This window comes from Schistocerca gregaria, chromosome 4 (genome assembly GCF_023897955.1).
Source record: "Schistocerca gregaria isolate iqSchGreg1 chromosome 4, iqSchGreg1.2, whole genome shotgun sequence".
NCBI lineage: Eukaryota > Metazoa > Arthropoda > Insecta > Orthoptera > Acrididae > Schistocerca > Schistocerca gregaria.
Window position 1 is genome coordinate 564498574 of NC_064923.1, and position 27080 is coordinate 564525653.

Genomic DNA, 27080 nt, shown 5'->3' on the forward strand with positions numbered 1-27080 from the left:
GGAGTTTCGCTAAACAGCATCAACTGACCCCACCTGCCTGTAGCCTCACGGACTGGGATGAGCTGATGAAGTGTCTGGGGGTGGGAACGGTTGGGAATACTCGCGACTGGACGCGTGTGCTTCGGCGCTGTTGGTCCCTGCACCTATTTATACACCGCGGGACTCAGCGGTCAGGAATGTGGCGCCGGCCGCTCCGAAATCCAGGGCTACGCGCTAATCCGCTCCTGACACCAGGCGCGTAGTTGGAAGCTGTGGCAGCTCCAGAGCGAACAAAGAAACGGAAGGAACTTAATGCCTAGACTGAGCGGCAATGCGGTCGTCGCATACGATGGAAGCGCTTGCTGTCCACCCCGTCCGAAAGGAGAGTCTAGCATCAGACGCCTGACCAGCGCCTTTAAATTCATGGCAAGAATAGTTTCGTGCCTGTCTCCCGATCTAAAATGTTCGAACAGATGGATGTGGAAGAAATTAACGGTATTTTGTACCGTAATGCAAAATGTATTTTACCCTCTCTCTCTCTCTCTGACGATGAAAATGACGTCGCACAGCTAATGATCGTTTTGAAGCGAAGAACATTTTCCTTATAGTGTGGTCGTGAATGCAAAATATTCCCATAAATATGACAGCAAGTCAAGCATTGTTTGAAAACTGCAGTGTTGTAAACCTCTGGAGTTCATAACATCAATTAAACAACAGAGCTTTGTAATAAATGGAGTCGTAATTAATCAAATGTTCCGGGCTATTATCTGGTGGTCGAATGGAGTCCTATTTAAACCTAACGTTTCGTCCCCCTTTACGGAGGACATTTTCAAGGGGGTTCGTAGTTTTTTTGAGTTTCCGATTCACACACCCTGGCCCGTTATTGACAACAGCAAAATTTCGTTTACGCGTGTTTCCACGCAGTGGCGTGACGTCGCATGTTTTGAATCCCCGAGAGAAAATTGCTGTTGTCGCCTGGTGTAGCCCACTGTTACTATCACCCCAAGGTGGAAAACTGGTACACATCTTCTTCAACACCGGAATACAGGTATCAGTTTCGCGATCTCCTCGTGCCTATTCTTACAATCTCTCCGGTCTCTCTGAATAGCGTCTCATGATACCCGCTTGTGGCTGCCATTACTTGAATGCTATCAAAACGAATGCGACGGCCTCCCGACTGCAAAGCAAGTGCCGCAACAATTGATCTGACAGTCTCCCCCTTCTGCAATTGCCCTCGTGCTCTTCTAGTCGTTTTTTGACTGTTCTTTTTTTTGTTGTCGTACGGACGTACACCTCCTCACAGTTACACGAAATCCTATAAATTCCTGCTTTTTCCAGCTGCTAGTGAGCGTCCTTGGCCGATTTTAGGTTATCTTGTATCCACCTGGTGAATTAGTAGATTACGTTACTGACCGAATAGGAAAAATCTTGAAAAAAAATCAAACATGGTAAAATTTAAAGGGAAATTATAGAGACGCTGGAGGGTTGTTCATTACCAGAGACTCCTAAATTTGTCACCTGATTGTTTTTTTACTAATTTCTACTCGACTCTTTCTTTGTTTGGTGCTTTGTGTGGCCGTCTCGCCAGGTGGCGTTCCTAGGAAGGTCCGTTGTGTTACAGATTCAGCCTTTGATACTTGCCGATAATCCTATTACCCCAGAGTTTTTACTACACTGTCAGCAGACAATGGTCTGAAATCGTTTATTAGGTTTCAGAGTGTAATATAAAGCGTAATTCAAAATTACTATTACAAGCTTCTAGCAACTGTATAGAGGACTTAATAGATGAAGTTTTGATATGAAACCCATATCCAGAAATGTAGAGTTTGAACATAAAGTCTCCCAGTTTACGGTGCGCATGCCAACTGAGAAGAGGGCGCCATCGACAGTCGCTGTTTTAATAATGACATTCATACGTTCGAAACAAGGAGGGTTGACTGTAAACTCCACGGACGCGCTGCGCTCTCGAGTTTGAAATGGACGCCCTTCGTCACTTAGAAGAAAACCCGAGGACAAGTATTCGAAACATTACCCACTGTAAGGGCTCCTGTAAAGCACACACGTCAGAGCTTATTGCCTTCTCTGTGTGCGAACCGTGAAGCGGTGGATTTGAAAGTGATCTATTCCTCAGATTGAGTTTACATCCAAACGGTACATTTTCGGACACGTGTTCATTACGAAAACTACTTCTACTAAGTCCCCTATATAACCCCTAGAGCCCTGTAATAGGAATTTTGAATCACCCTGTATTGCAAGGCAGTACCAAACAACAAAATCGAAGCGATAATTTTCAAAAGAAAGACTTGATAACAGGATAAAAAGTAATCATAAGAAATTTCAAATTCTGTTATTCCGAACAGCACTAGCGTGACTGATTTTATTTCTTATGCTCAATGGCTACTCAATTACAACCACGGAATGGACTACATCAGTACTGGATGTATAATTCTGAGATCGATGCGATGTTTCAGCTGTGACAATAAAATAGTTTGTACCAATTGTATACATTAAAACATCTTTATGAACTACATATACGTGACAGTCAAATGCAAATGAGACAGATGGAAAAAAGTTAGTAGTGAACCGTTTTTTACTTCAGAAGTAATCGGCATAACTATTAATAAATTTAAACCACTGCGAGACAAGACAGTTAGTGCCTTCGGAACCATGATTTCACCCAGGCGTGCACCTTTTCCTCCGAAACACGTCAGCGGCCAGGAATGTCTTTCTTCAGGATTCCAAAAACATGAAAATCGCTTGAGGAGAGATCGGAACTGTATGGAGGATGTGTAAGGGCCTTCCAGCGAAACTACTGCACTGTTTTAGAAACATTAATTCTGTTGCAGGATAATGTCCACCCTCATTTACGCTACAGAAGTTTCGCTTGGAAGCCTTTATAGATCTTGCATACAGTTTCGATTTCTCCCCATGCGATTTCCATATTTTTGGAGCTCTAAAGAAAGACGTTCGTACGTGTCGATTTGCGAAGGCGACTACATTTGAAATGATGAACAGGTTACTTACATTTTTTCCATGTCTCTCTTTTCACTTGACTTTCGCTTATACTTTCGCTCCACATCTTCTGTAGCAGTATATTCCCTGCACTTTTATAGATCTGTCCACAAAGTTCAAGAATAATCCTCATTTGGTATCTTAAATAGACTAACACAAAGCTACATGATAAATAACGCAAACAACAAATTTTACCCGCATTAGAATAGGTCGCAACAGAATTCGCAAATGAATAAAGATAAGCATATTATTTTTCATACAATCTTTGATTGAGAACATGAGATAGGGGTATTTTTCTCTACAATTCGTTCTGGGATGTCTCTTGAATTAATTTCATTTCTTGTCCAGGCATTATAAGTAGAGAAATCCAAATCACTGCTCTGTTTGAAGTATTTCATTTCCTTTGCCCGCGCTACAACAGAAACTTTGAGAAACAATCGACCTCAAATGCTGAACGTAAATTAACCTTAATTAAAGTCCACGTTCCCTGTGTTACGATTGGTATTGTTAACAATGCGCCTATCTGTGAACCAGTACCTTAAAATATATTCAGTTTTCTCTAAAAACGATTTCTTTTTTCAATTGCACTTTTCTTACATTTTATGATGGTCTCCCAAGTAACAATCATCTGTCTGTTAAATTTAAAATGAAATACTCAACAATCGAAAGCGACTCATTCGAGTTTGTGCCCGAATCTCACTTGTGCACTGACGTAGCCTGTGCCCCAGTGAGACTCAGGCTCCATTTCTAAAGGGTCAAAACAACTTCTGAAAATTGGTGTATACGACAAATTCTGGTTTTGTAACGGTAATTTTGTAGCCCTATTCCGGACAGAAATACAATTGTTTGCACATCAGTCTATTACTTTTTCTAGATTTAGTGCTATATCCAGGACCGATATAGACTATTTCGTTGTTAACTGCTAACGCAAGTAACAAGGGTGTTCTCAACCGTATTTTTCCTTTTTTCTCGGTTTGGCCTTTTTATCGGAAATCCATGTGCTTCCTCCCAATACGCAACAATATTTCAGTTTTTATATTTCTTCCAGTCTCAAGAAACATATTTTTCCTCATTGAGCTACGAAAGGCGAACTTACATTCCTGTTTTGGATGCTAAAATGGATTTTCTAAGAATATGTTCAAATAATTTATATTACTCTGCCACGGAAATTTTCTACTGCTGCTTTTGGAATTCGTCATACCAACAAGTTTTTCTTTTCTTCTTACGGTTTTTGGCTGTAACTTCTCTGGAAGACTACACATCTAATATAAGGCCAACAAATAATAGTAATTATATCTTACCAACAATCACATGAGCAAACATAAACACGAACAATATACTGACGTGCAATAAATCATTCAGACATGTCTCAAGTTCAATATTACAACCTTAGTTGAGAGTTCAGTAATGTCTCTGTAACGTGGTCATCTCTAATACTTTATAAATGTTTAACTATATCGAAAAGTTGTATTTTTAATTATATCGAAATACTGTGCCTTTAATACTGTTAGCTTGTTTGCATAATGAGGGATGTTTTCAACGGATCGCACATAATACTAAAGTGTTACTAGAGTTCCGAACAGATGTAATGTATGTTAATATTTGTTGGGAACTTTTTCTGCAATAAGTAAGGTATCCTTTAAAAGTGTGAGGACTAGGATTGCCGGGAATTTATAGTTTCACCTCTACTGGCGCGTAAATATTGTGTAAAGAAACTGAGACGCATATTTTGGCCCTTATATATGAAATATGTCGTTAAAAAAGGATTCTCTCTCTCTCTCTCTCTCTCTCTCTCTCTCTCTCTCTCCCTTTCTCTCTCTCCTTGGAAGTAGGTAAGACGTAACATCTGTTTTTATTTCTGAATGGTTAAAGAAGATATTGAAACAGACGGAGCACACTATTTTGTTAGATGGTTAATAGCATTGTCTATTATATATTACAGCAATATTTTTTCTAATGGAGTGGTATACTTCTTTCAACGTCGTTTTAAAGCTCTTACAGTGACGAATACACTGGTATAATGGTTATTAATGTTGGCTTTGAAAAGTATCGCAAATGTGTGTGAAAAATGTGCTGAAATGGCGAATCAGGTGGGTAGGAAACAGCTGTTCTGGTTTATATATGCCCAAGCTGGGCTCTCTTGCCAGGGTGAGTTAAAGTAAGCAGCAAGATAAAATAGCCCGAGACTACTGTGATAAAATGTGTCTGATCTTGGCCCTGCTTCGTACGACATAGATAAAGACTTAGCTACGGTTTTTGCAGCTGAACTATATGTCAACATTTAGGGTGACGTGAGGGTACCAGAAAAACTGTGTTAAATATGTGTAAGTCCTCACACTTAGTATATGCTGCAAATGACAACACTCCCTAACCTGAGAGCCCCGTTTTATACTATTTAGACGACTACGAAGTCTCCGGTAGGCTTGCCTTTCAATTTCAGCAGCCGGCCGCGGTGGTCTAGCGGTTCTAGGCGCTCCGTCCGGAACCGCGCAACTGCTACGGTCGCAGGTTCGAATCCTGCCTCGGGCATGGATGTGTGTGATGTCCTTAGGTTTAAGTAGTTCTAAGTTCTAGGGAACTGATGACCACAGATGTTAAGTCCCATAGTGCTCAGAGCCATTTGAACCATTTAAACCAATTTCAGCACATTTCTCAGATACTTTTGCGAAATATCTTAGTGCCAAAATCAAGAACCTCGAGTTTTCAGGAGCATTAGAGTGCTATGTAAAATCATATGTTGTTCGATTTAAAAGACACTTTATTCGCTTCGTTATGTCTATTTTTACAAGACGAACCTACTCGCGTACTAAAATATGCCGGAAACGTCTTTTGGATATCTTCTATCAGTCAATAAATAAAAAGGGCTAACGTCGTAACGACTCGCGTGGTATATTTTCGTATGGTTGTTTTAATACCTCAATATTTCAAGTATTAACCTAAAACAAAATACCCTATCCCTTGATTACTGCGGACCACTGTGAGTGCCCTCACTGCGTGGATTGCTCTGTACACTGGTCGTAAAAGCCTTGAGCACCCCATCTCCAACAGGTAAAACACATCACACTCCCCAACTGCTAGTTTCGTCTCTCTGCAGACGAGTGACTCTGTATTGAGCTGTATGTTCCAGAGCTTAGACAGTGTGACTGACCAGTGGCTGCCTTGTGTGTGTTACAGATTGAGCGAGAGAAGGCCGACCTGAGCGTGCAGGTGATCCAACTCAGCGAGCGTCTCGAGGAGGCCGAGGGTGGCGCAGAAAGCCAGGTGAGAAATGCAGCGAAGGGGCGCGTTCCTCTTGCCACGCACGCAGCTGCTAGTCCAGCCACAACGAGGCTCCCCACATAATGTACCACCACGCCAGACACTGTTTGTTATCATATTCGCGGAGTATAACAGACAGGACGTTTCGTTTATAGCAGTAAAATATTCGCATAACATATTTCAGTGCCTAAGCGGGTTTCGACTTATCACTCTTCTTCACAGGTGCGTGGAATGGGTCTTGGCATAACACTGCGACAAATTATGTCGAGGGTCACCTATGAGCGATATTTCGAAGAGTACACTATTCCACGACTGCCATTTCTAACCTGATTTATTCAATGATTTGCTCTAATAAACTTTATTGTTAGAATGATAAGATGTCTCACCGAAACAAAGGACAAAAAGAAAAAGACCCATTGTACACGAGTAACAATCAGGACACCATTGACAGAAAAACTAAACACTGGAAAACAACAAGACCTGAAAGAATACAGGCGATGTTTAACTACTGAATTACAGGAAACTGTATAATTTAATGCATTAAAAGAATTAAATACAAGAGATTTCCCGAGGAAACTGCAGAGAGGGTCCGGTACACATACGTTGAAAACAAACGCTTGGAGTCCAAACCAGAAAAGTAAGACCGAAAATTAATGTATTGATGAAATGTTCCAGAAAGTGCACAAACAAGTTTTCTCTCTGAATATATTATTTAATTACAGAATACGTCACAAAAGAGTTTTAAATGCGAGGAGTGTAATCCGGCGAATACCTTTATCTACATGTTTGGAGTAATGCAAAGAGCGAGACAACTCCAAAAAAAAGGAGATGAAACTCTTGCAGCAAGTATTGATAAACGAAGGGTATATCGTAGGCGCCTAATTTTGAGGTAGTGGAAACATTCGAGGAGAGTGGTTATCGAAATGTCGTCTTTTCGTAGTATCGTTCATAGCACGAGTGTAGAAGAGTTGGTACATGGCATATGCGAGAATTATACGAGGGTTTTCCAGAAAGTAAGTTCCGATCGACCTCGAAATGGAATCCACTGGGAAAATCCGGTAAAGCTTTGCACAGGGCAGTGTCTCTAGTATGCTCGTCGATCGTGTAGCGTCGCTCTTTTCAGTTTTGAGTGAACAGTGAGCACGTAAAGGTGCGTAGGGAATAGCGTCTCCCGCCAAGTATGAGGGCCTGGTTAGAGATTTCGCGTGAGTCATGCAGCCCACATAACACAACCGTCGAGTAATTTCTTCTTCATTCCAATTCTCGGCAGGGGCAATGAAGACGCTCCTGCAGTTCATAATTGGCTCCCCCTGAGTCTCGTCATTGCTCACAAGAACCGCTGGCTATGTAGACAAAATTTTCCCACAGACAAAGAGCTGCAGACCAGTGCAGATAACTGGCCGAAAGCACAGGCGGCTACTTTCTATAACGAGGATATTGGAAAGTTGATACAACACTACAACAACACTCAAAACTGGAGCGGCGACTATGTAGAGAAGTAGGTGGAATGTGTACCTAACTGTTGCAAATAAAACTTTTTTTGTTGTTTTCACTGTGGTTTCCATTTCACGACCTATCGGAATTTACTTTCTGGACAACCCTCGTAAGATGCAATAAAAGGCAGCACTGTCCGCAAGAAAACAAGTTGCGACTGAGGACTCGTGCCATCAGATGTAAACTGAATATCCTATGGTCTTGCATTAAAAATTGTTAAAGAGCTATAAACAGTTTTCAGTTTAGCAGCAAACGTTTAGCGGAACAGTATTCTGCGTATTATAATTTAGAGAATCGGTATTCAAGGACGCTACTGTGACAGTTCTGTTCGCTTTACAGTATACCTCACGCAGGGATTATGACAGAAAGACAGGAGGGATTAGGGTGCCTACACATGCAAATGGACAACAATTTTTCCGTTGCTCAATACGTGACTGGAAAAGGAAGGAAAACCGCTTATATTGCATGGAAGTACTCTGTGCAATCCAATTCGCTGCGCAGCGCCTTGCAGAACATATAGCGGGTGGTTATTATTAAAGACCAGCTACTCACAGACATCCATTGTGGGCTGTAATTATAACACGACAGCGAAACTTGGTAGATGTTCTAATACGTTCACGCAGAACCGATTTACGGTGGGATAAAACTAGTTCCAATTTTGGCCACCAAGAGCAAATCTAGCGCTGTGAATGCAAGAAACACGTATAGAAATGTTCCCACATATAATGGATTAGGAATGGAACGTGGGCAGAAAAGGACAAACAACATGAGAAAGACGTTCAATATGAGCACGCGAAACCTCTCGCCGAGGTGCTATGCAACGCCAGATTTGCACCTGGTGGCCAAAATTGCAACTCTTTTTCCAGTGTAAGTCAGTTCGGTATTAATGCTTAACAAGAATATATTACAGCCCATACTGGCCCTCCGTTAGATCAAGATGTAAATATAGAGTAGGGCTGTACTCTAAAAGAGGTTGTTACTATATTGTCAAACGAAAGGTCACTGCTCAAATTTCTTTCAAGATTAAGATTAAATTCAAAGTCATTGTCAGATTCGGAACCAGACGTTGTTAAGGAAGTCGGATGTACGATACATATCGCTAAACAGTCTACAAAAGCCGATAGGGCAAATCGACCAGTGAAATTAAATGAAGTAGCATAGTTTTGCGATTAAGAATCAGAAGTGGGGAAATAACTTTCACATGTAGACAGACGACAGGGGATACTACGCCAAAATGTACGAAGAACAAATTGATATCACATTTCATGTAAGTGAATGTAAGCTGTTTGTGTTAAACGAAAAAAGTAATGTAATCAGGTGGCTCAATAATTACATGGCATCGTTAAGTTGGTTGTTAATACTAGAGAAGCAAGCAGGGCACACAGCAGGGAAGGGCTCGTGTTATGACACGGTGCAGGGAGCCGTTTACGTTGTGTTTTTGACGTCAGATATCTCACCGGAAAGGTAAATAAGCCCCAGGAAATGTGTTTGAGAAAGAGCCAAACAAAAGTTATATAAAGGCCTCACGTGTAACACTGATTTAGTAGTTCCGGGACTAGGAGATTTTTACGCGAGCTATGTGTGCCACTAGTCAAAGAAACGTTTGTGCGACGATTTTACATAAATCACACAGGTTTCGACAGTAATAGGTGGTTAAATAAATGAAGCACGGAGCTGACAGCACTGCTAATCAGAAAATGAAATTAAAAATGTTGTGGGAACAGGAAGGAGAAGACTAGACGTTGTATAAAACGTTCTATTTTGAGAGGTTTCTAATGCTTTATAACGTGCCTTCTGTTTCCATTAGTGCTTATTTGACATTTTTTATCTGACAAGATTAGGTAATGTTTCCAATTACTAGCATGATACCACCAACTGCTAAATATTTAATAGACGCAGTAATGACTTTATAATTGAAGGCATATAATGAAAAAAGAAAAACACTGTCTAGGTCACTGTGTTTATTCGTATTACCACTTTCTCTTGCCAGAGATGATCTGCAGGTCCAAATTTAATAAAAGGGGAGAAAAGAGCACGACATTACAAGGCTGGTTGTATTGCAACAAAAAAATATACAATACAATGGTGCTATACAAATAAAAATAAAACATTAAAGCAAATTATACATAAATACTTCAAATCACAGTTGGTCTACAGAGCAGAACTTCATTTCAAATTATAGAAGTTGTAGAAACTGAACAATTAGGAAAGCTAATGCACATTGTCACGGTGCAAGCAACAGAAACCCACTCCTTCGTCCTCTACAAGCCATCTTCTTTGGTGTAACGGCTGCAGATGTTCAAGACATACCGACAAGATCACATCTTGAACCTTTCTTTTGTAACTGATCGCGACTCTATCTCACCTCACGCTTATTTCATTTCATTAGGATCATGATCCTGTGCGTCAGATTATCATCAGGCTATGAAATGTGCTTGACTGGCATTCTCTTCTAGAGATAATTCTACAGTAACACTAACTTCTTATGTACTCCAGTTGTTTGCATCTACCCTCTGCACCAACATAATTACTACTAAAAGGACGGGACCTCTGACGTTTAGAGGCTTGTCGACGAATTCAAGTCATGGCCTCCCTGTATATCTTTCCTGTTTTTGAGTAGACAAGAGACTTTTTTGGTGTCGCTTGAGAAACTCCTTCCGAACACGATGCAGCAGCCACACGAATGGAATGCAAAGCACAAGGTTTGAATATTTACTAACTAATCACATAGCCCTGGCCGAGGTTTTAGTCGACGAATTACTCGCACAATAGAATTTCATGAAATGGTGTTGGATAGCTTGGGAAAATATTGTTATAAAAAGCGTACTCGAAAGAATACTGCGAGGGGAATAAGAGAGGAACAGTAGCTACAACCGTATGTCATAAGCAATGCGAGCAAACAATGACTCTACAAGCCATTGTATCCAGAGTTTGGTTCTGTCAGTGGGTTTCTTTTGCAGTGTATGCCTTGGAGTTGGAAGGCGTTTCTTTCAACAGCTGCTGTGAACTACAGTTGTTTGTATCAGTATAAAATTAAATATTCATTTCGGTCCATTATTTTTTTATCTACAAGTGTTCAGTTTGGGGTCCTCGACTACATGTGTAATTTCGCCTTGCTTCATTTGCTGACATGTGCTTCTCCCTCATTGTATTATTTTCATACATACTTTTTTTTTTTGTATAACCGTTAGCTTGGGGTGTCCATTTGAAAGTTGACACATATGTCTCAATCCGCATGTTACGCACGAGCCAGCCTTTCCGAGGAAAGGGGCGTCCCATATTGAAAAGCTTACCAACTCAGCAAATGTCTTTTATATTTATGTTTTTCGGCATACAGTTTTAGCTTTCCAAACCTGACCCCTACACTAAATTAATCTTATCATTCTTTGCCGATAAATTGCACTTTAATTCCCGACGTATTGTGATACTGTTTGTTTATATTTTTTTACGAACTGGCTACAACGACAAGCTAGTCATACGCTATGAGAGGTTGCAGCTGTTCACAGCAGCAGTTCCGACGTGCCGCATTGACGACCCCGTAATGCTGAGGTTATGCGTTGTCAGGCTAAAATGCTCCAATGAATAGAAGCATGCCTGTGAGATTCATTTTACACTCCCTAGCAAGTGTACGTTGTTGCATGTACATACCATCGGCGGGTATGTAAATGAGAAAAGTTGCATTTCTGTGGCAGGTATAGCGGCCATCAGAATGCGTTAGTGTTGTTCGTGTTTTGTGTTGTTACCAGGCTTGGAAGGTTGTACAACGGACGTGAACAAAGTCTAATGTTGAATAATCACTGTTAGGGACACACAGATGCCATGTACTCATGTGAGGCAGCGTTCTCAGCACCTGACAGATTCTTAAGGGCTCTCGCTGTGGGTTTCCATTTGTGGGACATTCGCGTGTGAAAGTAACCCAATGCTGGACTGCATGTGAATGTGAGTGCAGGTATACTCAGTGTCAGGTTCCAGTCGACCACGTCTCATCACCACCATATTGTGTACCAGGCACGCTTTACCCCTTCTCATCGGTGCCTGCTATTGGAGAACAAGTAATGGACTCCTTGCAACATCCTGTTATCCTACCCCACTGGTCGGTGACTGTCAGCAGCCAGACTAGAGAATTACCTTCCCATGCATAGGCTCCTATTAACACTACAACAATTACAACAATATGGTTGCGTTTGAGGCAATACGATGAAGGGGAACTATGGACTGGTGATGAATGGCTTCGCATTTTGTTCAGCGATGAATAATGGTTCTGCAATGTCCCGGATGACCATCGTTGGCACGTATGGTGACGACCTGGAGAGATGCTCCAATCTGCCATTTTTTGGAGGGGTGCAGCGTTGTTCTTCCTGGCGCCATTGTGTGCGGATCATCCGGTATGACTTCAGGTCACGGCTGGTAGTGATTGAGGGAACTCTGACAGCAGAAAGATATATCACGGACATCCTGCGTCCTGATGTGTTACCTCTCGTGCGACAGTATTGTGGAGCTATTTTTCCAGAGGACATAGCTCGTCCACACATGTCACGTGTGTCTATGAACTTCCTGCGTTATGATGAGGTAGTCCTGTGACCAACAAGATACCCATATCCGTCCACGGCTGGAGAGATACCCCTGTGACCATCAAGATCCCCAGATTTCCGCCGACAGAACTAGTGTGCGAGCAGGTCTGGCGTCAGCTCAGTCCCTGTCCTAATATTCAGGATATTAGGGACCAATTATAAAGGTCGTGGGCCAGCAGCTTACCTCAGGAAAGGATTCAACGGATTTACAATATCCTCAACGACCGAACCATAAGGAAGGAAGAAGGAAGATTGTATTGACGTCCCGTCGACATCGAAGTCATTAGAGATGGAGCACAAGCTCAGATACTCTAAAGGATGGGGAAGGAAATCGGTCGTGCCCTTTTCCAACGAACGATCTCGGCATTGGCCTGGAGCAGTTTAGGGAAATCACGGAAAACCTAAATCTGGATGGACGGACGCGGGTTTGAACTACCTTCCTCCCGAATGCGAGTCCAGTGTGCTAACCACCGTGTCACCTCGCTCTGATCCTCAATCGAATCAGTGGATGCATCCAGGCCAGAGAGGGTGCAAGGTCATGCTGATAAGCAGGCTCATACTGATCTTTGCAAATTTGACTCGATTTTATAATCACTGTGTTAATACACTATGTGATCAAAAGTATCCGGACACGTGGCTGAAAATGACTTACAAATTCGTGGCGCCCTCTATCGCTAATGCTGGAATTCAGTATGGTGTTGGCCCACCCTTAGCCTTGATTACAGCTTCCATTCTCGCAGGCATACGTTCAATCAGGTGCTTGAAGGTTTCTTCGGGAATGGCAGCCCATTCTGCACAGAGTGGTGCACTGACGAGAGGTATCGATGACGGTCGAAGAGGTCTGTCTCAAAGTCGGCGTTCCAAAGCATCCCAGAAGTGTTGCATAGGATTTCGGGCAGTACGGTGTGCAGGCCAGTCCATTATAGGGATGTTATTGTCGTGTAACCACTCCGCCACAGACCGTGTCTTATGAACAGGTGCTCTATCGTGTTGAAATATGCAATCGCCATCCCCGAATTGCTCTTCAACAGTGGGAAGCAAGAAGGTGCTTAAAACATCAATGTAGGCCTGATCTGTGATAGTTCCACGCAAAACAGCAAGGGATGCAAGCCCCCGCCATGAAATACACGATCACACCGTAACACCACCACCTCCGAATTTTGCTGTTGGCACTACACACTCTGGCAGATGATGTTCACTGGGCATTCCCCATACCCACACCCTGCCACCGGATCGCAACATTGTGTCCCGTGATTCGTCATTCCACACAAAGTTTTTACACTGTTCAATCGTCCAATGTTTACGCTCCTTACACCAAGCGATGGGTCGTTTGGCATTTACCGGCGCAATGTGTGGCTTATGAGCAGCCGGTCGACCTTGAAATCCAAGCTTTCTCACCTCCCTCCCAACTGTCAGGTACGTGCAGTGGATCCTGATGCAGCTTGGAATTCCTGTGTGATGGTCTGGATAGATGTCTGCCTATTACACATTACGGCCCTCTTCAACTGTTGGCGGTCTCTGTCAGTCATCGGACGAAGTCGGCCTATACGCTTTTGTGCTGTACGTTTCCCTTCACGTTTCCACTTCCCTATCATATCGGAAACAGTGAACCTACGGATGTTAAGGAGAGTGGATATCTCGCCTACGGATCTATGACACAAGGGACACCCAATCGCCTGACGACGTTCGAAGTCCGTGAGTTCCACGGAGCGCCCCACTCTGCTCTCTCACGATGTCTAATGGCTACCGAGGTCGCTGATATGGAGTACCAGGAAGTAGGTGACAACACAATGCACCTAAATGAAAAACGTGTGTTTTTGGGGGTCTCCGGATACTTTCGATCACATAGTTTGTTACATACCATCTGAATCCGTGACGTTTCATTTAGTTCCCTCCTCCCTTTCTGGGTGCTTCACACGCTTTATCAGGCTATGTAGTATAAGAATGCATAGTATCTGTGTGACGCGGTGGCTCGTACTGTACATTTGATCAGAAGATGTCTGAAATGAGTATAGCAACTGTTCATAGTTTATGACTAGCTTGTGATTTTTCTCGGATAATCTACAATATAAAAATAGTTTATCAAGGATCTTCCATCTAGGCAATTATGACACACTTTACTGTCTTTCGATATCACAATAGCTGCGTCATCGTCACGGTTGTGATGGTAAGATACACTATGTCGCCTTACTGACCACGCTACAATGGCGGTGTTGCAGTTCGAGATCAACAGGAAGCGAGATGCGGAGCTGGCCAAGCTGCGAAAGCTGCTGGAGGATGTGCACCTGGAGAGCGAGGAGACGGCCAACCTGCTGCGCAAGAAGCACCAGGAGATCGTCGTGGACTTCCAGGACCAGATCGACCAGCTCTCCAAGGCCAAGGCCAGGTCAGTAGCTGTCAAATTATCTGTCCTCCTTATCACTACACTGCTGCTCTCCAGCTGACCTTCCTACATTGTTACGTGAGGACAGAAAGGCACCCGCCCTGACAGGATTTATTATGATTTGAACTATTTGACAAGTAATGACACCTGACGCCTTGTATCTTGGGGCGATCAGAGCTCGCAACGTCACACGCGGACTGTTCGCCACGCATCGCACCACATCGGGCCACTTGCAGTGTGGCGTACTCGCAGCAACCGCGCTCTGCTCATGTTGATGTTGGCTGCCATCGCCTCCCCCCCCCCTCCTCCAGTCCTCTTATGGCCGCCCGGTGGTCGAGTCTCAGCCGGGGAGCAGGTGACAGTCGACATAGAGACGCTGTGGCATCCAAGACACACGTCAAATAACCAGTTTTTATCGCGTTGTACTTGTGAAATTATTAGGTTGTTAAGCTGCTTAATTAACATGCAGGTTGCTCCCGTTACATCGCGCAAAAATTAAAGCAGGACAGACGCAACTCATTACTAAACATCTCATGATAGGGAACGTGGCGTTTGCGAAATTAAACCATTTCTGTATACACTTCGGAATTTCTGTCATACAAAGAGACTCCGCCTAGAGCGAAAAAGGATTCAAGAGTGAGCTTCAACCTCAAGATAAATGATTAATAGACTTCATACACTGGGACCTGCTCGTATAGCGTAACGTGCAGCGTGCTGGTTGTTGTGACAGGAAGTTGAGGCACACCCGGATCGAATCCGCGCCGGTGAATTAACGACTGTGGTTGGTGCACAGCTCAACCTGAGTGTGACTTTCAGGCTGTTACCCACGCTCTTTTAGCCAAATGGTGTGCCAGGTCCCAAATACGATACACAAACAGTTAATATACGATCACGCACTGAACAAAGTTTATTTACAAAGTTGACGGGCAGGTGTTCCACATGACTTCCGTCGCCGTAGGTAATAACGACTGCGCTACATGAACGGCACCCGGCCTCGAAGTTAAAAATAAATTTGCCAAAACTCGAGCACAGCAGAGCCCATACCAACACGGGATTAACGCTAACGAAAATAAAAAAGATTCATATTATTTCTTGCGTTTGTGGCCGTGTATAAAATACACTGCCAAAGAAAGGTAATAAAAGCCTTTAGAGGTTTCCATTTCGCAGAAGATTTATTTTTGCAACAGTGCATGTGGAGTACATGAAGTTATTACATTTACAGATCAATAGCACAAGCGGTTCTGAGGTATCAGGTATCGACCCACTCCGAAACACCTATACCCGTACGGGCAGCAATGCAGGCGCTGACTCTTGCAGCCAGTCGATCGTACAGATGGCGAGTACAGTCCTGGGATATGTTATGCCACATGTGCTCGACGTGTTCACGTAGTTCTCTAAGATTTGTTGGTTGACCAGTCGCAAGAGTCACTACTCGATCCATCATGTCCCACACGTGCTGCATTGGAGACAAGTCTGGAGATTGTGCTGGCCAAGGAATTGTGCTGCTCGTCTTGCTGAACACGTTGAGTTCCACGGGCAGAGTGTGGGCGAGCATTATCCTGTTGGAAAAACACATCACCTTTCCGTTGAAAGAACGGCAAAAGAACGGGCCTGACAGCATTCTTCACGAATGTGAAAATCCGATGAAGCTTTGCAGACGTGTTGGACAGTGTTTGCAGTATGCCAGTAGGTCACGTCACTTCATCTTTTCAGTCCTGAGCGCACAGTGAGCACATAAAGACGCCTAGAGAGTAGTGTCTCCCGCCCAGTATGAGTGCTACGAGAGATTTCGCCTGATTTCATGCTATCCCACGTAACGTGCATATCATGTGTTTCCTTCCTCATGACATTCCTCGATCGCACGTTGCAGGGGCGAGGATGCTACCTATTGTGACGAGGGTATTGGAAGACTGGTACAGTGCTACGACAAATGTCTCAATCGGAGCGCCGACTATATAGAGAAGTAGCAAGAAGTGTAACTAATTGTTGCAAATAAAACTTTTTTTATTTTGGCTATCGTTTCCATTTCGCGACCTGTCGGACCTTGCTTCCGAATAGCCCTCGTAAAAAAATATTCGACCTCTTTCTCGTACAGAAGATAGAACACCTGATCTCAGACTGTAACTCACTTTATTTTCATCTGCTCCTGCTAGGAAAAATATAGATTTAGACGCTAGCCGTCTGGAACGGAAACAAACATGCGAGGCTAAGGATTCCGGTAACGCCATTCGTTTAGTGGGAAGCACCGCAGTGCAGCGTTCTGGGGATTAGCACGCGGACGCCGGTCTCCGTCTATTCCTGGCTGTGGCCGGAATGCGGTGTGATATCCTTGGCGGCCACTTCGCTACGTCCCGCTCCTGCCTTAACCCTGCGTGCTGATTCACAGGATCACTACATGGCACCAAGAAACGCTGGCCTAAGCAGCCAATTATCTGTTAGCCATTTTTCGTTTAATGATAAACCGGAAGAGCGTGAAGTGGAGAAACGAACAGCTTGTGACATCAGGCAGCCAAGTAAAGTACACAATTAATAAGCTGCGTGACCAGCGACTTGACAAGAGGTAGAAATGAAGTAAAACTGCAGTCAGAGATAAAGACGGTGTTTTTCTATATTACATTACTGGCTGACAAACCCTGCATTTCCCGCGTATTTATTTTGCCAGTTTTCTATTAGAAACGAAAGCTTATATGCAACTCTGCTGTAGACATTTGTGATACGATACCGGACAGTTCCCGTACGCTGAGCCCAGCTGTTTCGCATGTCTACAACACAATTTTGTTAATATATATATATATATATATATATATATATATATATATATATATATATATATATATATATATATATATATACGTTAACAAAATCGTTTGGGTGGTACAACTGCTTGCCCCCTATTCTGTTGCGGAGGTCATGGTACCATAAGCCTTCGATCGCAGGGGCGATTTCCTGTCCCGGAGGCTGTCATCTCCTGCAAGAGTTCCGGCAGTCCCCTGCACGTACCTTCCTCGAGCAGCTAGGCCAAGCCTATGTGGGGCATACGATGCTGAGCAGGCTCCTTGTGCATCAGCATTTCTGGGCATTGATATCACGGCCGACTACTATACATAATACGTGTGGCTCACTTAGCTACTATCCACATGCTGAAATTATGTTTATTTCCCTACACATGCCGAACACCTGTGGAATGCTGCTGAAACTTTGGCTACCTCCTCTTCATCTAATAAGCAAAACATTATAAGTGTACCAGATAATACACTCCTGGAAATTGAAATAAGAACACCGTGAATTCATTGTCCCAGGAAGGGGAAACTTTATTGACACATTCCTGGGGTCAGATACATCACATGATCACACTGACAGAACCACAGGCACATAGACACAGGCAACAGAGCATGCACAATGTCGGCACTAGTACAGTGTATATCCACCTTTCGCAGCAATGCAAGCTGCTATCCTCCCATGGAGACGATCGTAGAGATGCTGGATGTAGTCCTGTGGAACGGCTTGCCATGCCATTTCCACCTGGCGCCTCAGTTGGACCAGCGTTCTTGCTGGACGTGCAGACCGCGTGAGACGACGCTTCATCCAGTCCCAAACATGCTCAGTGGGGGACAGATCCGGAGATCTTGCTGGACAGGGTAGTTGACTTACACCTTCTAGAGCACGTTGGGTGGCACGGGATACATGCGGACGTGCATTGTCCTGTTAGAACAGCAAGTTCCCTTGCCGGTCTAGGAATGGTAGAACGATGGGGTCGATGACGGTTTGGATGTACCGTGCACTATTCAGTGTCCCCTCGACGATCACCAGAGGTGTACGGCCAGTGTAGGAGATCGCTCCCCACACCATGATGCCGGGTGTTGGCCCTGTGTGCCTCGGTCGTATGCAGTCCTGATTGTGGCGCTCACCTGCACGGCGCCAAACACGCATACGACCATCACTGGCACCAAGGCAGAAGCGACTCTCATCGCTGAAGACGACACGTCTCCATTCGTCCCTCTATTCACGCCTGTCGCGACACCACTGGAGGCGGGCTGCACGATGTTGGGGGGTCAGCAGAAGACGGCCTAACGGTGTGCGGGACCGTAGCCCAGCTTCATGGAGACGGTAGCGAATGGTCCTCGCCGATACCCCATGAGCAACAGTGTCCCTAATTTGCTGGGAAGTGGCGGTGCGGTCCCCTACGGCACTGCGTAGGATCCTACGGTCTTGGCGTGCATCCGTGCGTCGCTGCGGTCCGGTCCCAGGTCGACGGGCACGCGCACCTTCCGCCGACCACTGGCGACAAAATCGATGTACTGTGGAGACCTCACGCCCCACGTGTTGAGCAATTCGGCGGTACGTCCACCCGGCCTCCCGCATGCCCACTATACGCCTTCGCTCAAAGTCCGTCAACTGCTCATACGGTTCACGTCCACGCTGTCGCGGCATGCTACCAGTGTTAAAGACTGCGATGGAGCTCCGTATGCCACGGAAAACTGGCTGACACTGACGGCGGCGGTGCACAAATGCTGCGCAGCTAGCGCCATTCGACGGCCAACACCACGGTTCCTGGTGTGTCCGCTGTGCCGTGCGTGTGATGATTGCTTGTACAGCCCTCTCGCAGTGTCCGGAGGAAGTATGGTGGGTCTGATACACCGGTGTCAATGTGTTCTTTTTTCCATTTCCAGGAGTGTAGTTTGCTTGGAGTCAGTGGCAGGGTTTTTAATGAAATAAATTAGATTACAAGGCCATTCGTAGAACAGGGAAGTTGAAGCAACTTTTTCCAGTCAGTACATTTCATCCCTAAGTGCCACTGAGGATAATTGGAAATTGCCCATCTACTGCTAGAATTTTTTTTAAATGTGGGTATAATAGGAAGCGAAAGGTGCTAGAGTGTCCCTAGATAAAGATCTACTGCCGTGCAGGCTTAGGTACGGCAGTGGGTCATGGCATTTCAGGGAAACAACATCAGAAAGTCAAATAGTTTATTTAAATTTCGTGTTTCTACGCTTGTAACAGTTCGGTGCGGTGGTACGCCCCCTTTGGAGCGCTGTGTGGATGTTTCTGGTGTATCAGTTGGCGGTCCAGTAGTCCGCCGTGATGTCTGTGCGCAGAAATGCTGATGCACAAGGTGCCTGCTCAACGCCGTATGCCCCACTTAGGTTTGGCTTGGCTGCTCGAGGAAGGTACGTGCAGGGGACTGCCGGGACTCTTGCAGGGGATGACAGCCTCCGGGAGAGGAAGACGCCCCTGCGAGTGAAGGATTATGGTACCACGACCTCCGCAACAGAATAGGAGGGCAGCAGCTGTACCACCCAAGTAAAACTCTGCTGTCCTCCAGGGCAGGAATCTGCTGCTCGGGTGAGTCTGGAGAGAGCCCACTGGTAGGAAGGTTCCAAGCCTTGGTAGGAGGGCTTGATGCTAGAAAACAGTCCATCGGTGGTGGAAGCCCAAACTCTTCGTGGTGGCATCCTGACCCACATCGCTGCGGCGCCTGACAACAGTCAACTCGTCGTTTGGGTACTGCCGGACTGCGAATACCTCTGCTTAAGTTGACGGTTATTTATGTAAGTTGCAAGCTCATCTGTCATGCCGACTAACTGCTTACAGCTACGCACGGAATAACACATCCGTGGCTGGAGAATGTAGAAACCAACTGGCCTGTCCCGCCTGAGTCCTACGTGTCTGTTCTGTTGACATGATTTTGTGTTCAGGCTGGCCAACCTCGCAGTACATAAACAACTCTGTTGCTGCAACCGGCATGCCAACACCTTGGCGCCCGCTGGCTGTTTATTGCTTCTTCAGTTACTGTTGTTGAACTGCCATTTTAAATAATAACGTCCAAAAAATAGAGACAGCGCTGCGATGCCAAACGCCATGAATGTGGTGAATACAACAACAGCCAGTTCGTGCTTGAAGTACTAATTTCCTCACTGGGAAAGTACCTTTGGGGGCAGGTGCATTGTTCTGATGAAACTTTTTTTGTAATTCTGGCCTCTTCTCCCGATGTTTTTATCTAATTTATCTACACTTACGTCTTTACATACATATACTTCCAGATATTGTGATCACTGGTACCTCAATATGTACCCATTCAGCATGCAAGTTACTTTTTCTCTACTTCTGTCTTCATGCAAACACATTACATAACCCACTACCTAATGTTTTCTACATGACTGTAACTGCACCACTAAGTGATCTTCCCCTGTCAGTATAGACTAAACGTTTTGTATCCATCCTTCAACACGTGATCCGCTACCCAGAGGAAAGTAAGCATTAATTTCTTGCTCTTAACACATAAACGCGGAGACACTAAAGAACCTAAAAACATTGTACTCCTAACAGCTATAACTATTAGCCTGCAAATGAAGTAAATACTGATATAACGTTGTCCAGCACATCATCCTCAGTCACCAATAAAAATATCTACACTTACACCCAAAACATCATGTATATTCCCTAAGTCATTGCACACTGCATGGTGGAGAACACATCGTGCCAACATTATCGATTTTCTTTGGCATTTCATTCGCGTGGTAAGCAAGTGAAAAACGACTGTTTTTATGCCTCTTTACGTACCCTAACCTCTCTTTCCTCATTCTTATGAAGCCTATGTGACATATACCTTGGTGGCAGCATAGCGGCTCCACGGTTCTTCGAATAAAGGTTCTCTAAATTTTCCCAATAGCGTTTCGCGAGAAATAGGTAGTCTTTCTTCCAAGATTCTCACTTCAGTTGCCAAAGGATTCCTATTAAACTTTCGCGTGGACGATACCTAACCAGTACGATCCTAACAGCGCATCTCTGGCTTGGTCCGACGTCTGCTGCCCTGTCTGCTTGATAAGGACTCCAAATGCTGAAACAGTACTCTAGAATTGGTCGCACTAGCGTGGTGCATGCAATTCCCTTTACAGATGCAATGCATTTTCCCGAAATTCTTCCAACAAATCTTCCATTAGACCAGACACAAATAGCTCTCTTGATAAGGTTTTCGCTTTTATTGGCCATTTTTCGTGTGCCAGCAACATGACCGCTAATTCTTCTCTCATTGGTGACACTCTGCAAAAGATCGAGTCTGTTTGTAAGTAGGTCGTCCAGAAAATGTCTTTCACGTTTACCGAGCAAAGTGGCGCAACGGTTAATGCACTGGACTAGCATTCGAGAGGATGATAGTTCAAACTCGCTTCCGGCCATACTGATTTGCCTCATTCTGGGTCTTTCTAAATCGTTGAAGCCAAATGCCAGGATGGTTCCTTTGAAAGTGTATGGCCAATTTAATTCACCATCCTTCCCTAATCCGACTTCCTCTCTGTGTTTAATGGACTCATTGTCGACAGAACGCTAAACCCCATCTTCCTTCCTTCCTTTCTTTCGCGTTGATTTGTTTCATTATCGTCAGTTGTGACTTCACCCTTTGCATAGTAATGATTTTAAAGAATTTCTTTTGCACTATACAAAACAAACTTACAAAATTTCGGTATGATTAATTCTTTTTAAAATGTTCAAATATTATTGAGAGGTTCTAGTATCTGCTTTTCGTCAGCATCGAGCACCCATGTTGACCAGAGGAAAATTGTTTATCTATTCCTCTTGTGCTACAGCGGTTTTACAAGCATATATTCGCCGACCGAACAACACAGCACAATATTGCCACCTTTCTTCTGCCGGACGATTCTAGGCCGTCGTCCATACGGTTCGTCTTCAACAGAATTGTGGTCGGCCACCGCTCACATTTCAATTGTTAAAATGAAAAATCAGACCCATCACCAACTTTTGGTTAATTACTTTCACAAAATATCAAAATAAACGAATTTATAACTGCACAGTACCTCAGTTTATCCACTTGCTGAAACACATGTCAAGACCAGTTTAAAAAGCACAACAAAACAAAAATGTACATCACATCAAGTTGATCCTTTACTCCACAACCGAACAAAAACAAATATTTGTTGAATTTAACGCCGTAACTTCGCCAATTACAAAAATGTTTTTATTGGCTTCGTGTTCATTGAGAGAACAATTGTACGACAAATAACACCGTAAACTAGGCAATGGAAAGTTGCAGCCAGTTCATAATAATGTAATATACACAGAAAGATAATGTTCGTTATGAGAAATGAGACGGAGGATGCTGAGTCACTTAAGAAACTAAGAAACTTTGAGCTGTACTCGTTCGCGTTGCACTTGAGTACTTGATTCGCTGCGGCTCAGGCGTTTCTGGATCCGAAACAATTGTATTAATGAAGAGAAATGACATATCTTAAAAAGATCTGCGCAAATATGCGACTTTTATTAATGTATGAGAGTATTTCAGGCTAACCTCATACGAAACTGAAACGTGTTAAGTGGAACTGCCGTCTCTACACACAACGATCTGAGAGTTACATTAAATCGCAATCTGAAGAGATCCATAAAATGTTTTTAAATACGACGTGCAAGTCCCGAAATAGCGTGGTACAGTAGTGGCGATATCGTAGACTACGATCCACTCTCTACAACATGATGAGTGGAGTTACATTTTTGTGTCGCTGTCTGCTACTTGCTACTGTCAAACTCGACGCCATAATAGTAAAGCCCAATCTGAATTCATGTGATCCTATATTCAAAAAACCTTCTAGGTTCTCTGAGAACAAACAGTGCAAAGAGCATAACGGTAAGTTCACGCTAGCTATCGTCAAAATAACTGTGTGTTTGTACCAGTGAAATAAGTGTTTCAGTCCCAAAAATACCTGTTAAGTACATACCAACTCAAAACTGTCGTGACACTGATTCTTAATCATAGTTGCTGTATATATAAAGAAAAGCTGCTGTATTTGCCCCCTGCTTTTTCGAAGTTCCAAAGTAGATTTTTAAAAAAAAAAGTTACTCTCTCATTCGAAGATGAGGGGGTAGAACTGACTATCAGTAAACTATGTACACAATTAATCGTCTCAAAATCAGGTCTGCAAATGTAAGAGTTTCTCTGTCGCAGAAGTGCATTGGTAAGAACTTTCGTTATAGCATGTCATTGAACTTTCTCATAAAGAGAAACGAGAAGGAGCGATCTGTATGTACTATAAATATTTATTTTATAGCCAGGATCGCGTTCAAAACTGTTTTTTATTGACCGGCTTCGACAGGTAAGACTGTCATCTTCGGGTCTTTGAAAATGTTTTTGACTGTACGTCATGTTTCATTGTGTGTTCATTACTCAGGCCATGTTGGCATTTTAGTGAAGAGTATATTGCACATTCCACACAGATTTGCCAGAAATAAAATTATTAAAAGGTTTGTCACAAGCAAAAATATACACGGCTAAGAATGCACTTTGCGGAACTTATCATGTCTACATATGATACCTGTCAGTTGTTAATATCCGCAATATATAGTAAATGGCATATTTATGCCAATGTTCACATTTACATGACGCATGAAGCACATCTTGGAACGAGTATTTCGAATGGAAAGGTTCCAAGATGTGTTGCACTCATCAATAAATATGCACTTTTACTATATTTGTGGATTTTAAAAACTGACAAGCGCCGAAGGAGAGGTACATATGTAGACATGTCAAGTTCCACAAGGTGCATCTTAGCTGTGTATATTTTTGCTTGTGACAAACCTATTTGTAATTTTATTTTTGAGAAATCTGTGTGAAGTATGCAATATACTCTCCACTGACATTTTAACAAGGAATGAGTAACGAACAAGCAATCGAACATGATGCACAATCAAAATGTTTTTAAAGATCTTAAGATGACAGTCTTGCCTGTCGAAGCCGGTCAATAAATAACAGCTTTGAAAGCGACCTTGGCTATAAAAAATTTCTTTATTGGGATGTATTTTTCGGAAGATAATTAGAGTCACGTTATTAGGAACTGGGGGTAGGTTTCCACTTGTGAGAGGTGCAACACGAGTATTCGCGTTTTCCGTAGCGCTAATTTCCTTTAATGGGTTTTTCATATAATGAAATTAGTCATCGAATTCTAAAAAGTCGTTGCAGCTCGGTATTTCCATTTGAGCCCATTGACAAACCGTAGTGCAATTCGCATTAGTAGTAAATTCGAGTCGAAAACTGAAGATTGTGATAGTCGACACTAGATCACTGGATGTCTTTATTTTCAGATTAGCCTACCGTACCACTGCAGTGTCACCGTCCGTCCCCGTAAACAGCGAAACTGAAGAAAGGAAAACGGAAAGAGGCTTTACTTTGGGCAATTATTATCTGCCGGAATGTAGCAGAAAACAATGTAGGACTGTATACGGTTTTTGACAGATCTGAAGATGAGGATATCCTGCAACGCGTTGTATTGGTCAGCAAGGCTAGAGTATTTTCATTAAGGGGGATACTCATGCAATTGACTGAAAATGTCGATTTTAAAATTAAGTTTTTTTTTGTAAATTTGAGATAAGTTCCTATGGAACCAAACTGCTGAGGTCATCGGTCCCTAGGCTTCCACACTACGTAATCTAACTTAAACTAACTGACGCTAAGAACACCACACATAGCCATGCCCGAGGGAGGACTTGAACATCCGACGGGGGGAGCCGCACGAACCGTGGCAATACGCCTCAGATCGTGCTGCTAGCCGGGGCGGCTATTATTTATTGACAGAAGTCGTGGACAACACGTTCGCAAAGTTTGAATGAAGAAATCACATCCCAAGTGCCTGAAAAATAATAAAATTTGTGACACGACGTTCCTGCCACGCGCAGTTTTTGAAACAACACTTCAATCCTAGCAACGATTCTGTGGATTACTTTCAAACAAATTTGCACGGGATACATCTAGAAGGCTGCGATATATACTCTTTCGTTTTATAGATCATCTATGACTCTGTTCTATATCTTAGAAACAATAAAAATCCTGGTGTTTTTTTAAGAAGAAGCAATTCTTATTTTGGCACATTTTCGTCTGCTACAATTATCAGAATTGTAGCTGATGATGCATTTCTTGTATTTAATGACGGGAACTTAGGAAAAATGAAGGTATTAGGGAGAATGGGCTTTAATATAGGAAATGTCACTGAAGACATTTTGAAAAACATAGATGTACAGCGCCTCTCTGCGGCTGAAAAAGGCAGAAGAGAAGCCTTGAAGGGAAAGAGGATCCTGAGAAAAAAAAGGGTCTTTTGAGGAGATGGCATAAGAAAAAAACATTAAGTTTCACTTTAAATTCCATTTGTTGAGAATTATGTTTTTTAAAGTTTATGTACGTTTTTCTCGGAATCTATGAAGGCTATAATTATGAACTTTTGGACACGTGTTTCTACAAACATAATTAATGTTGTCTCAAACATAAATTTTGAAAATCTGCGTGTATGCTGAGGTACGGGGCAAAGTGCTTGGAATTTTGCATGAATTTTATACTACACTTAATACTATTATAATTAAGAAATTATTAAAATTCTCCTATTCGGTATGTTCAAAAAACGCCATCAGAGAAGCTTACTATATGCAAAGAGACGAAAGAGAGAAAATTTTATGGAAATCTTGTATAGTTTCTAAGAGTAAGGTATATACATTATTTTTTTGAAAGTAAAATATTTAAATTCCAGAAACGCTAAATTTATGAAATCCAAGTAAGTTAACAGTGAATGTGTAAATTTCATATAGAGTGTGGTACAAAATTTCATTTCGGTTTCTTCAAAACTGTAGATTTAGTGCATCTTTTAAGATGGCCGGTGTGGCCGAGCGGTTCTAGGCGCTTCAGCCTGGAACCGCGCGACCGCTAAGGTCGCAAGTTCGAATACTGCCTCGGACATGGATATGTGTGATATCCTTAGGTTAGTTAGGTTTATGTAGTTCTACGTTCCAGGGGAATAATGATCTCAGATGTTAAGTCCATAGTGCTCAGAGCAATTTGAACCTTTTTTTTTGCATCTTTTAAATAAAGCGTGTTTTTCATGAACTTACCCCCTTAGAAAATAATTCTGTTGGTTCGTCCATAGATGAAAACGTTGGCCTGGTGGAATATAGAATCTTGTCTCAGAGAAGTGCTTTGGAAGCTGATACCGAAACCGCGAATCTCAAGAGTCACCTTTCGGTGCCCGGTTGAAGGGGATTAGAGGAGAGTCGCTGGCGATTCCCAGGGGCTGTAGGTAGCACCCTCCGCCTACACTTGGGTAGCTGCAGAGCGTTTCCTGCCGAGAGTTGCCATACGAAGTTATTTCCTCTGGCGGGTCAGAGCAGTGCCCCTTGCGCGGCTGCAGCCCGCAGCGCAGCCTTCGCCGCCTACCTGTTGGCGCGGCAGTGCCGCCGCAAATAGCCGGGCGCTGCAAATAGCCGGCCGCTGGCCAGAGGCGCCCAGCCGGGCCGGCCCAGCCCGGGCCATATGAGGCCAGCGCCACGCGACACCGCCCCGCCACACACTCCCCTCGCCGCCCCTCCACCGCGGCTCACGTAACTCGCTCCCACGTCTG

The 27080-nt window shown here is 43.5% G+C and overlaps 1 protein-coding gene across 4 annotated transcripts in view; it reads left to right on the forward strand.

The window, feature by feature from the left end:
* Positions 1 to 27080, forward strand: part of LOC126267991 (paramyosin, long form) — a 179824-nt gene that overhangs the window by 81084 nt on the left and 71660 nt on the right. For all 4 annotated transcript variants that reach the window (XM_049973353.1, XM_049973352.1, XM_049973354.1 and 1 more), the window contains exons 4-5: positions 6166 to 6252; positions 14534 to 14700. In XM_049973353.1, coding sequence (XP_049829310.1) covers positions 6166 to 6252; positions 14534 to 14700 — 254 coding nt within the window. The remainder of the gene's footprint in view (positions 1 to 6165; positions 6253 to 14533; positions 14701 to 27080) is intronic.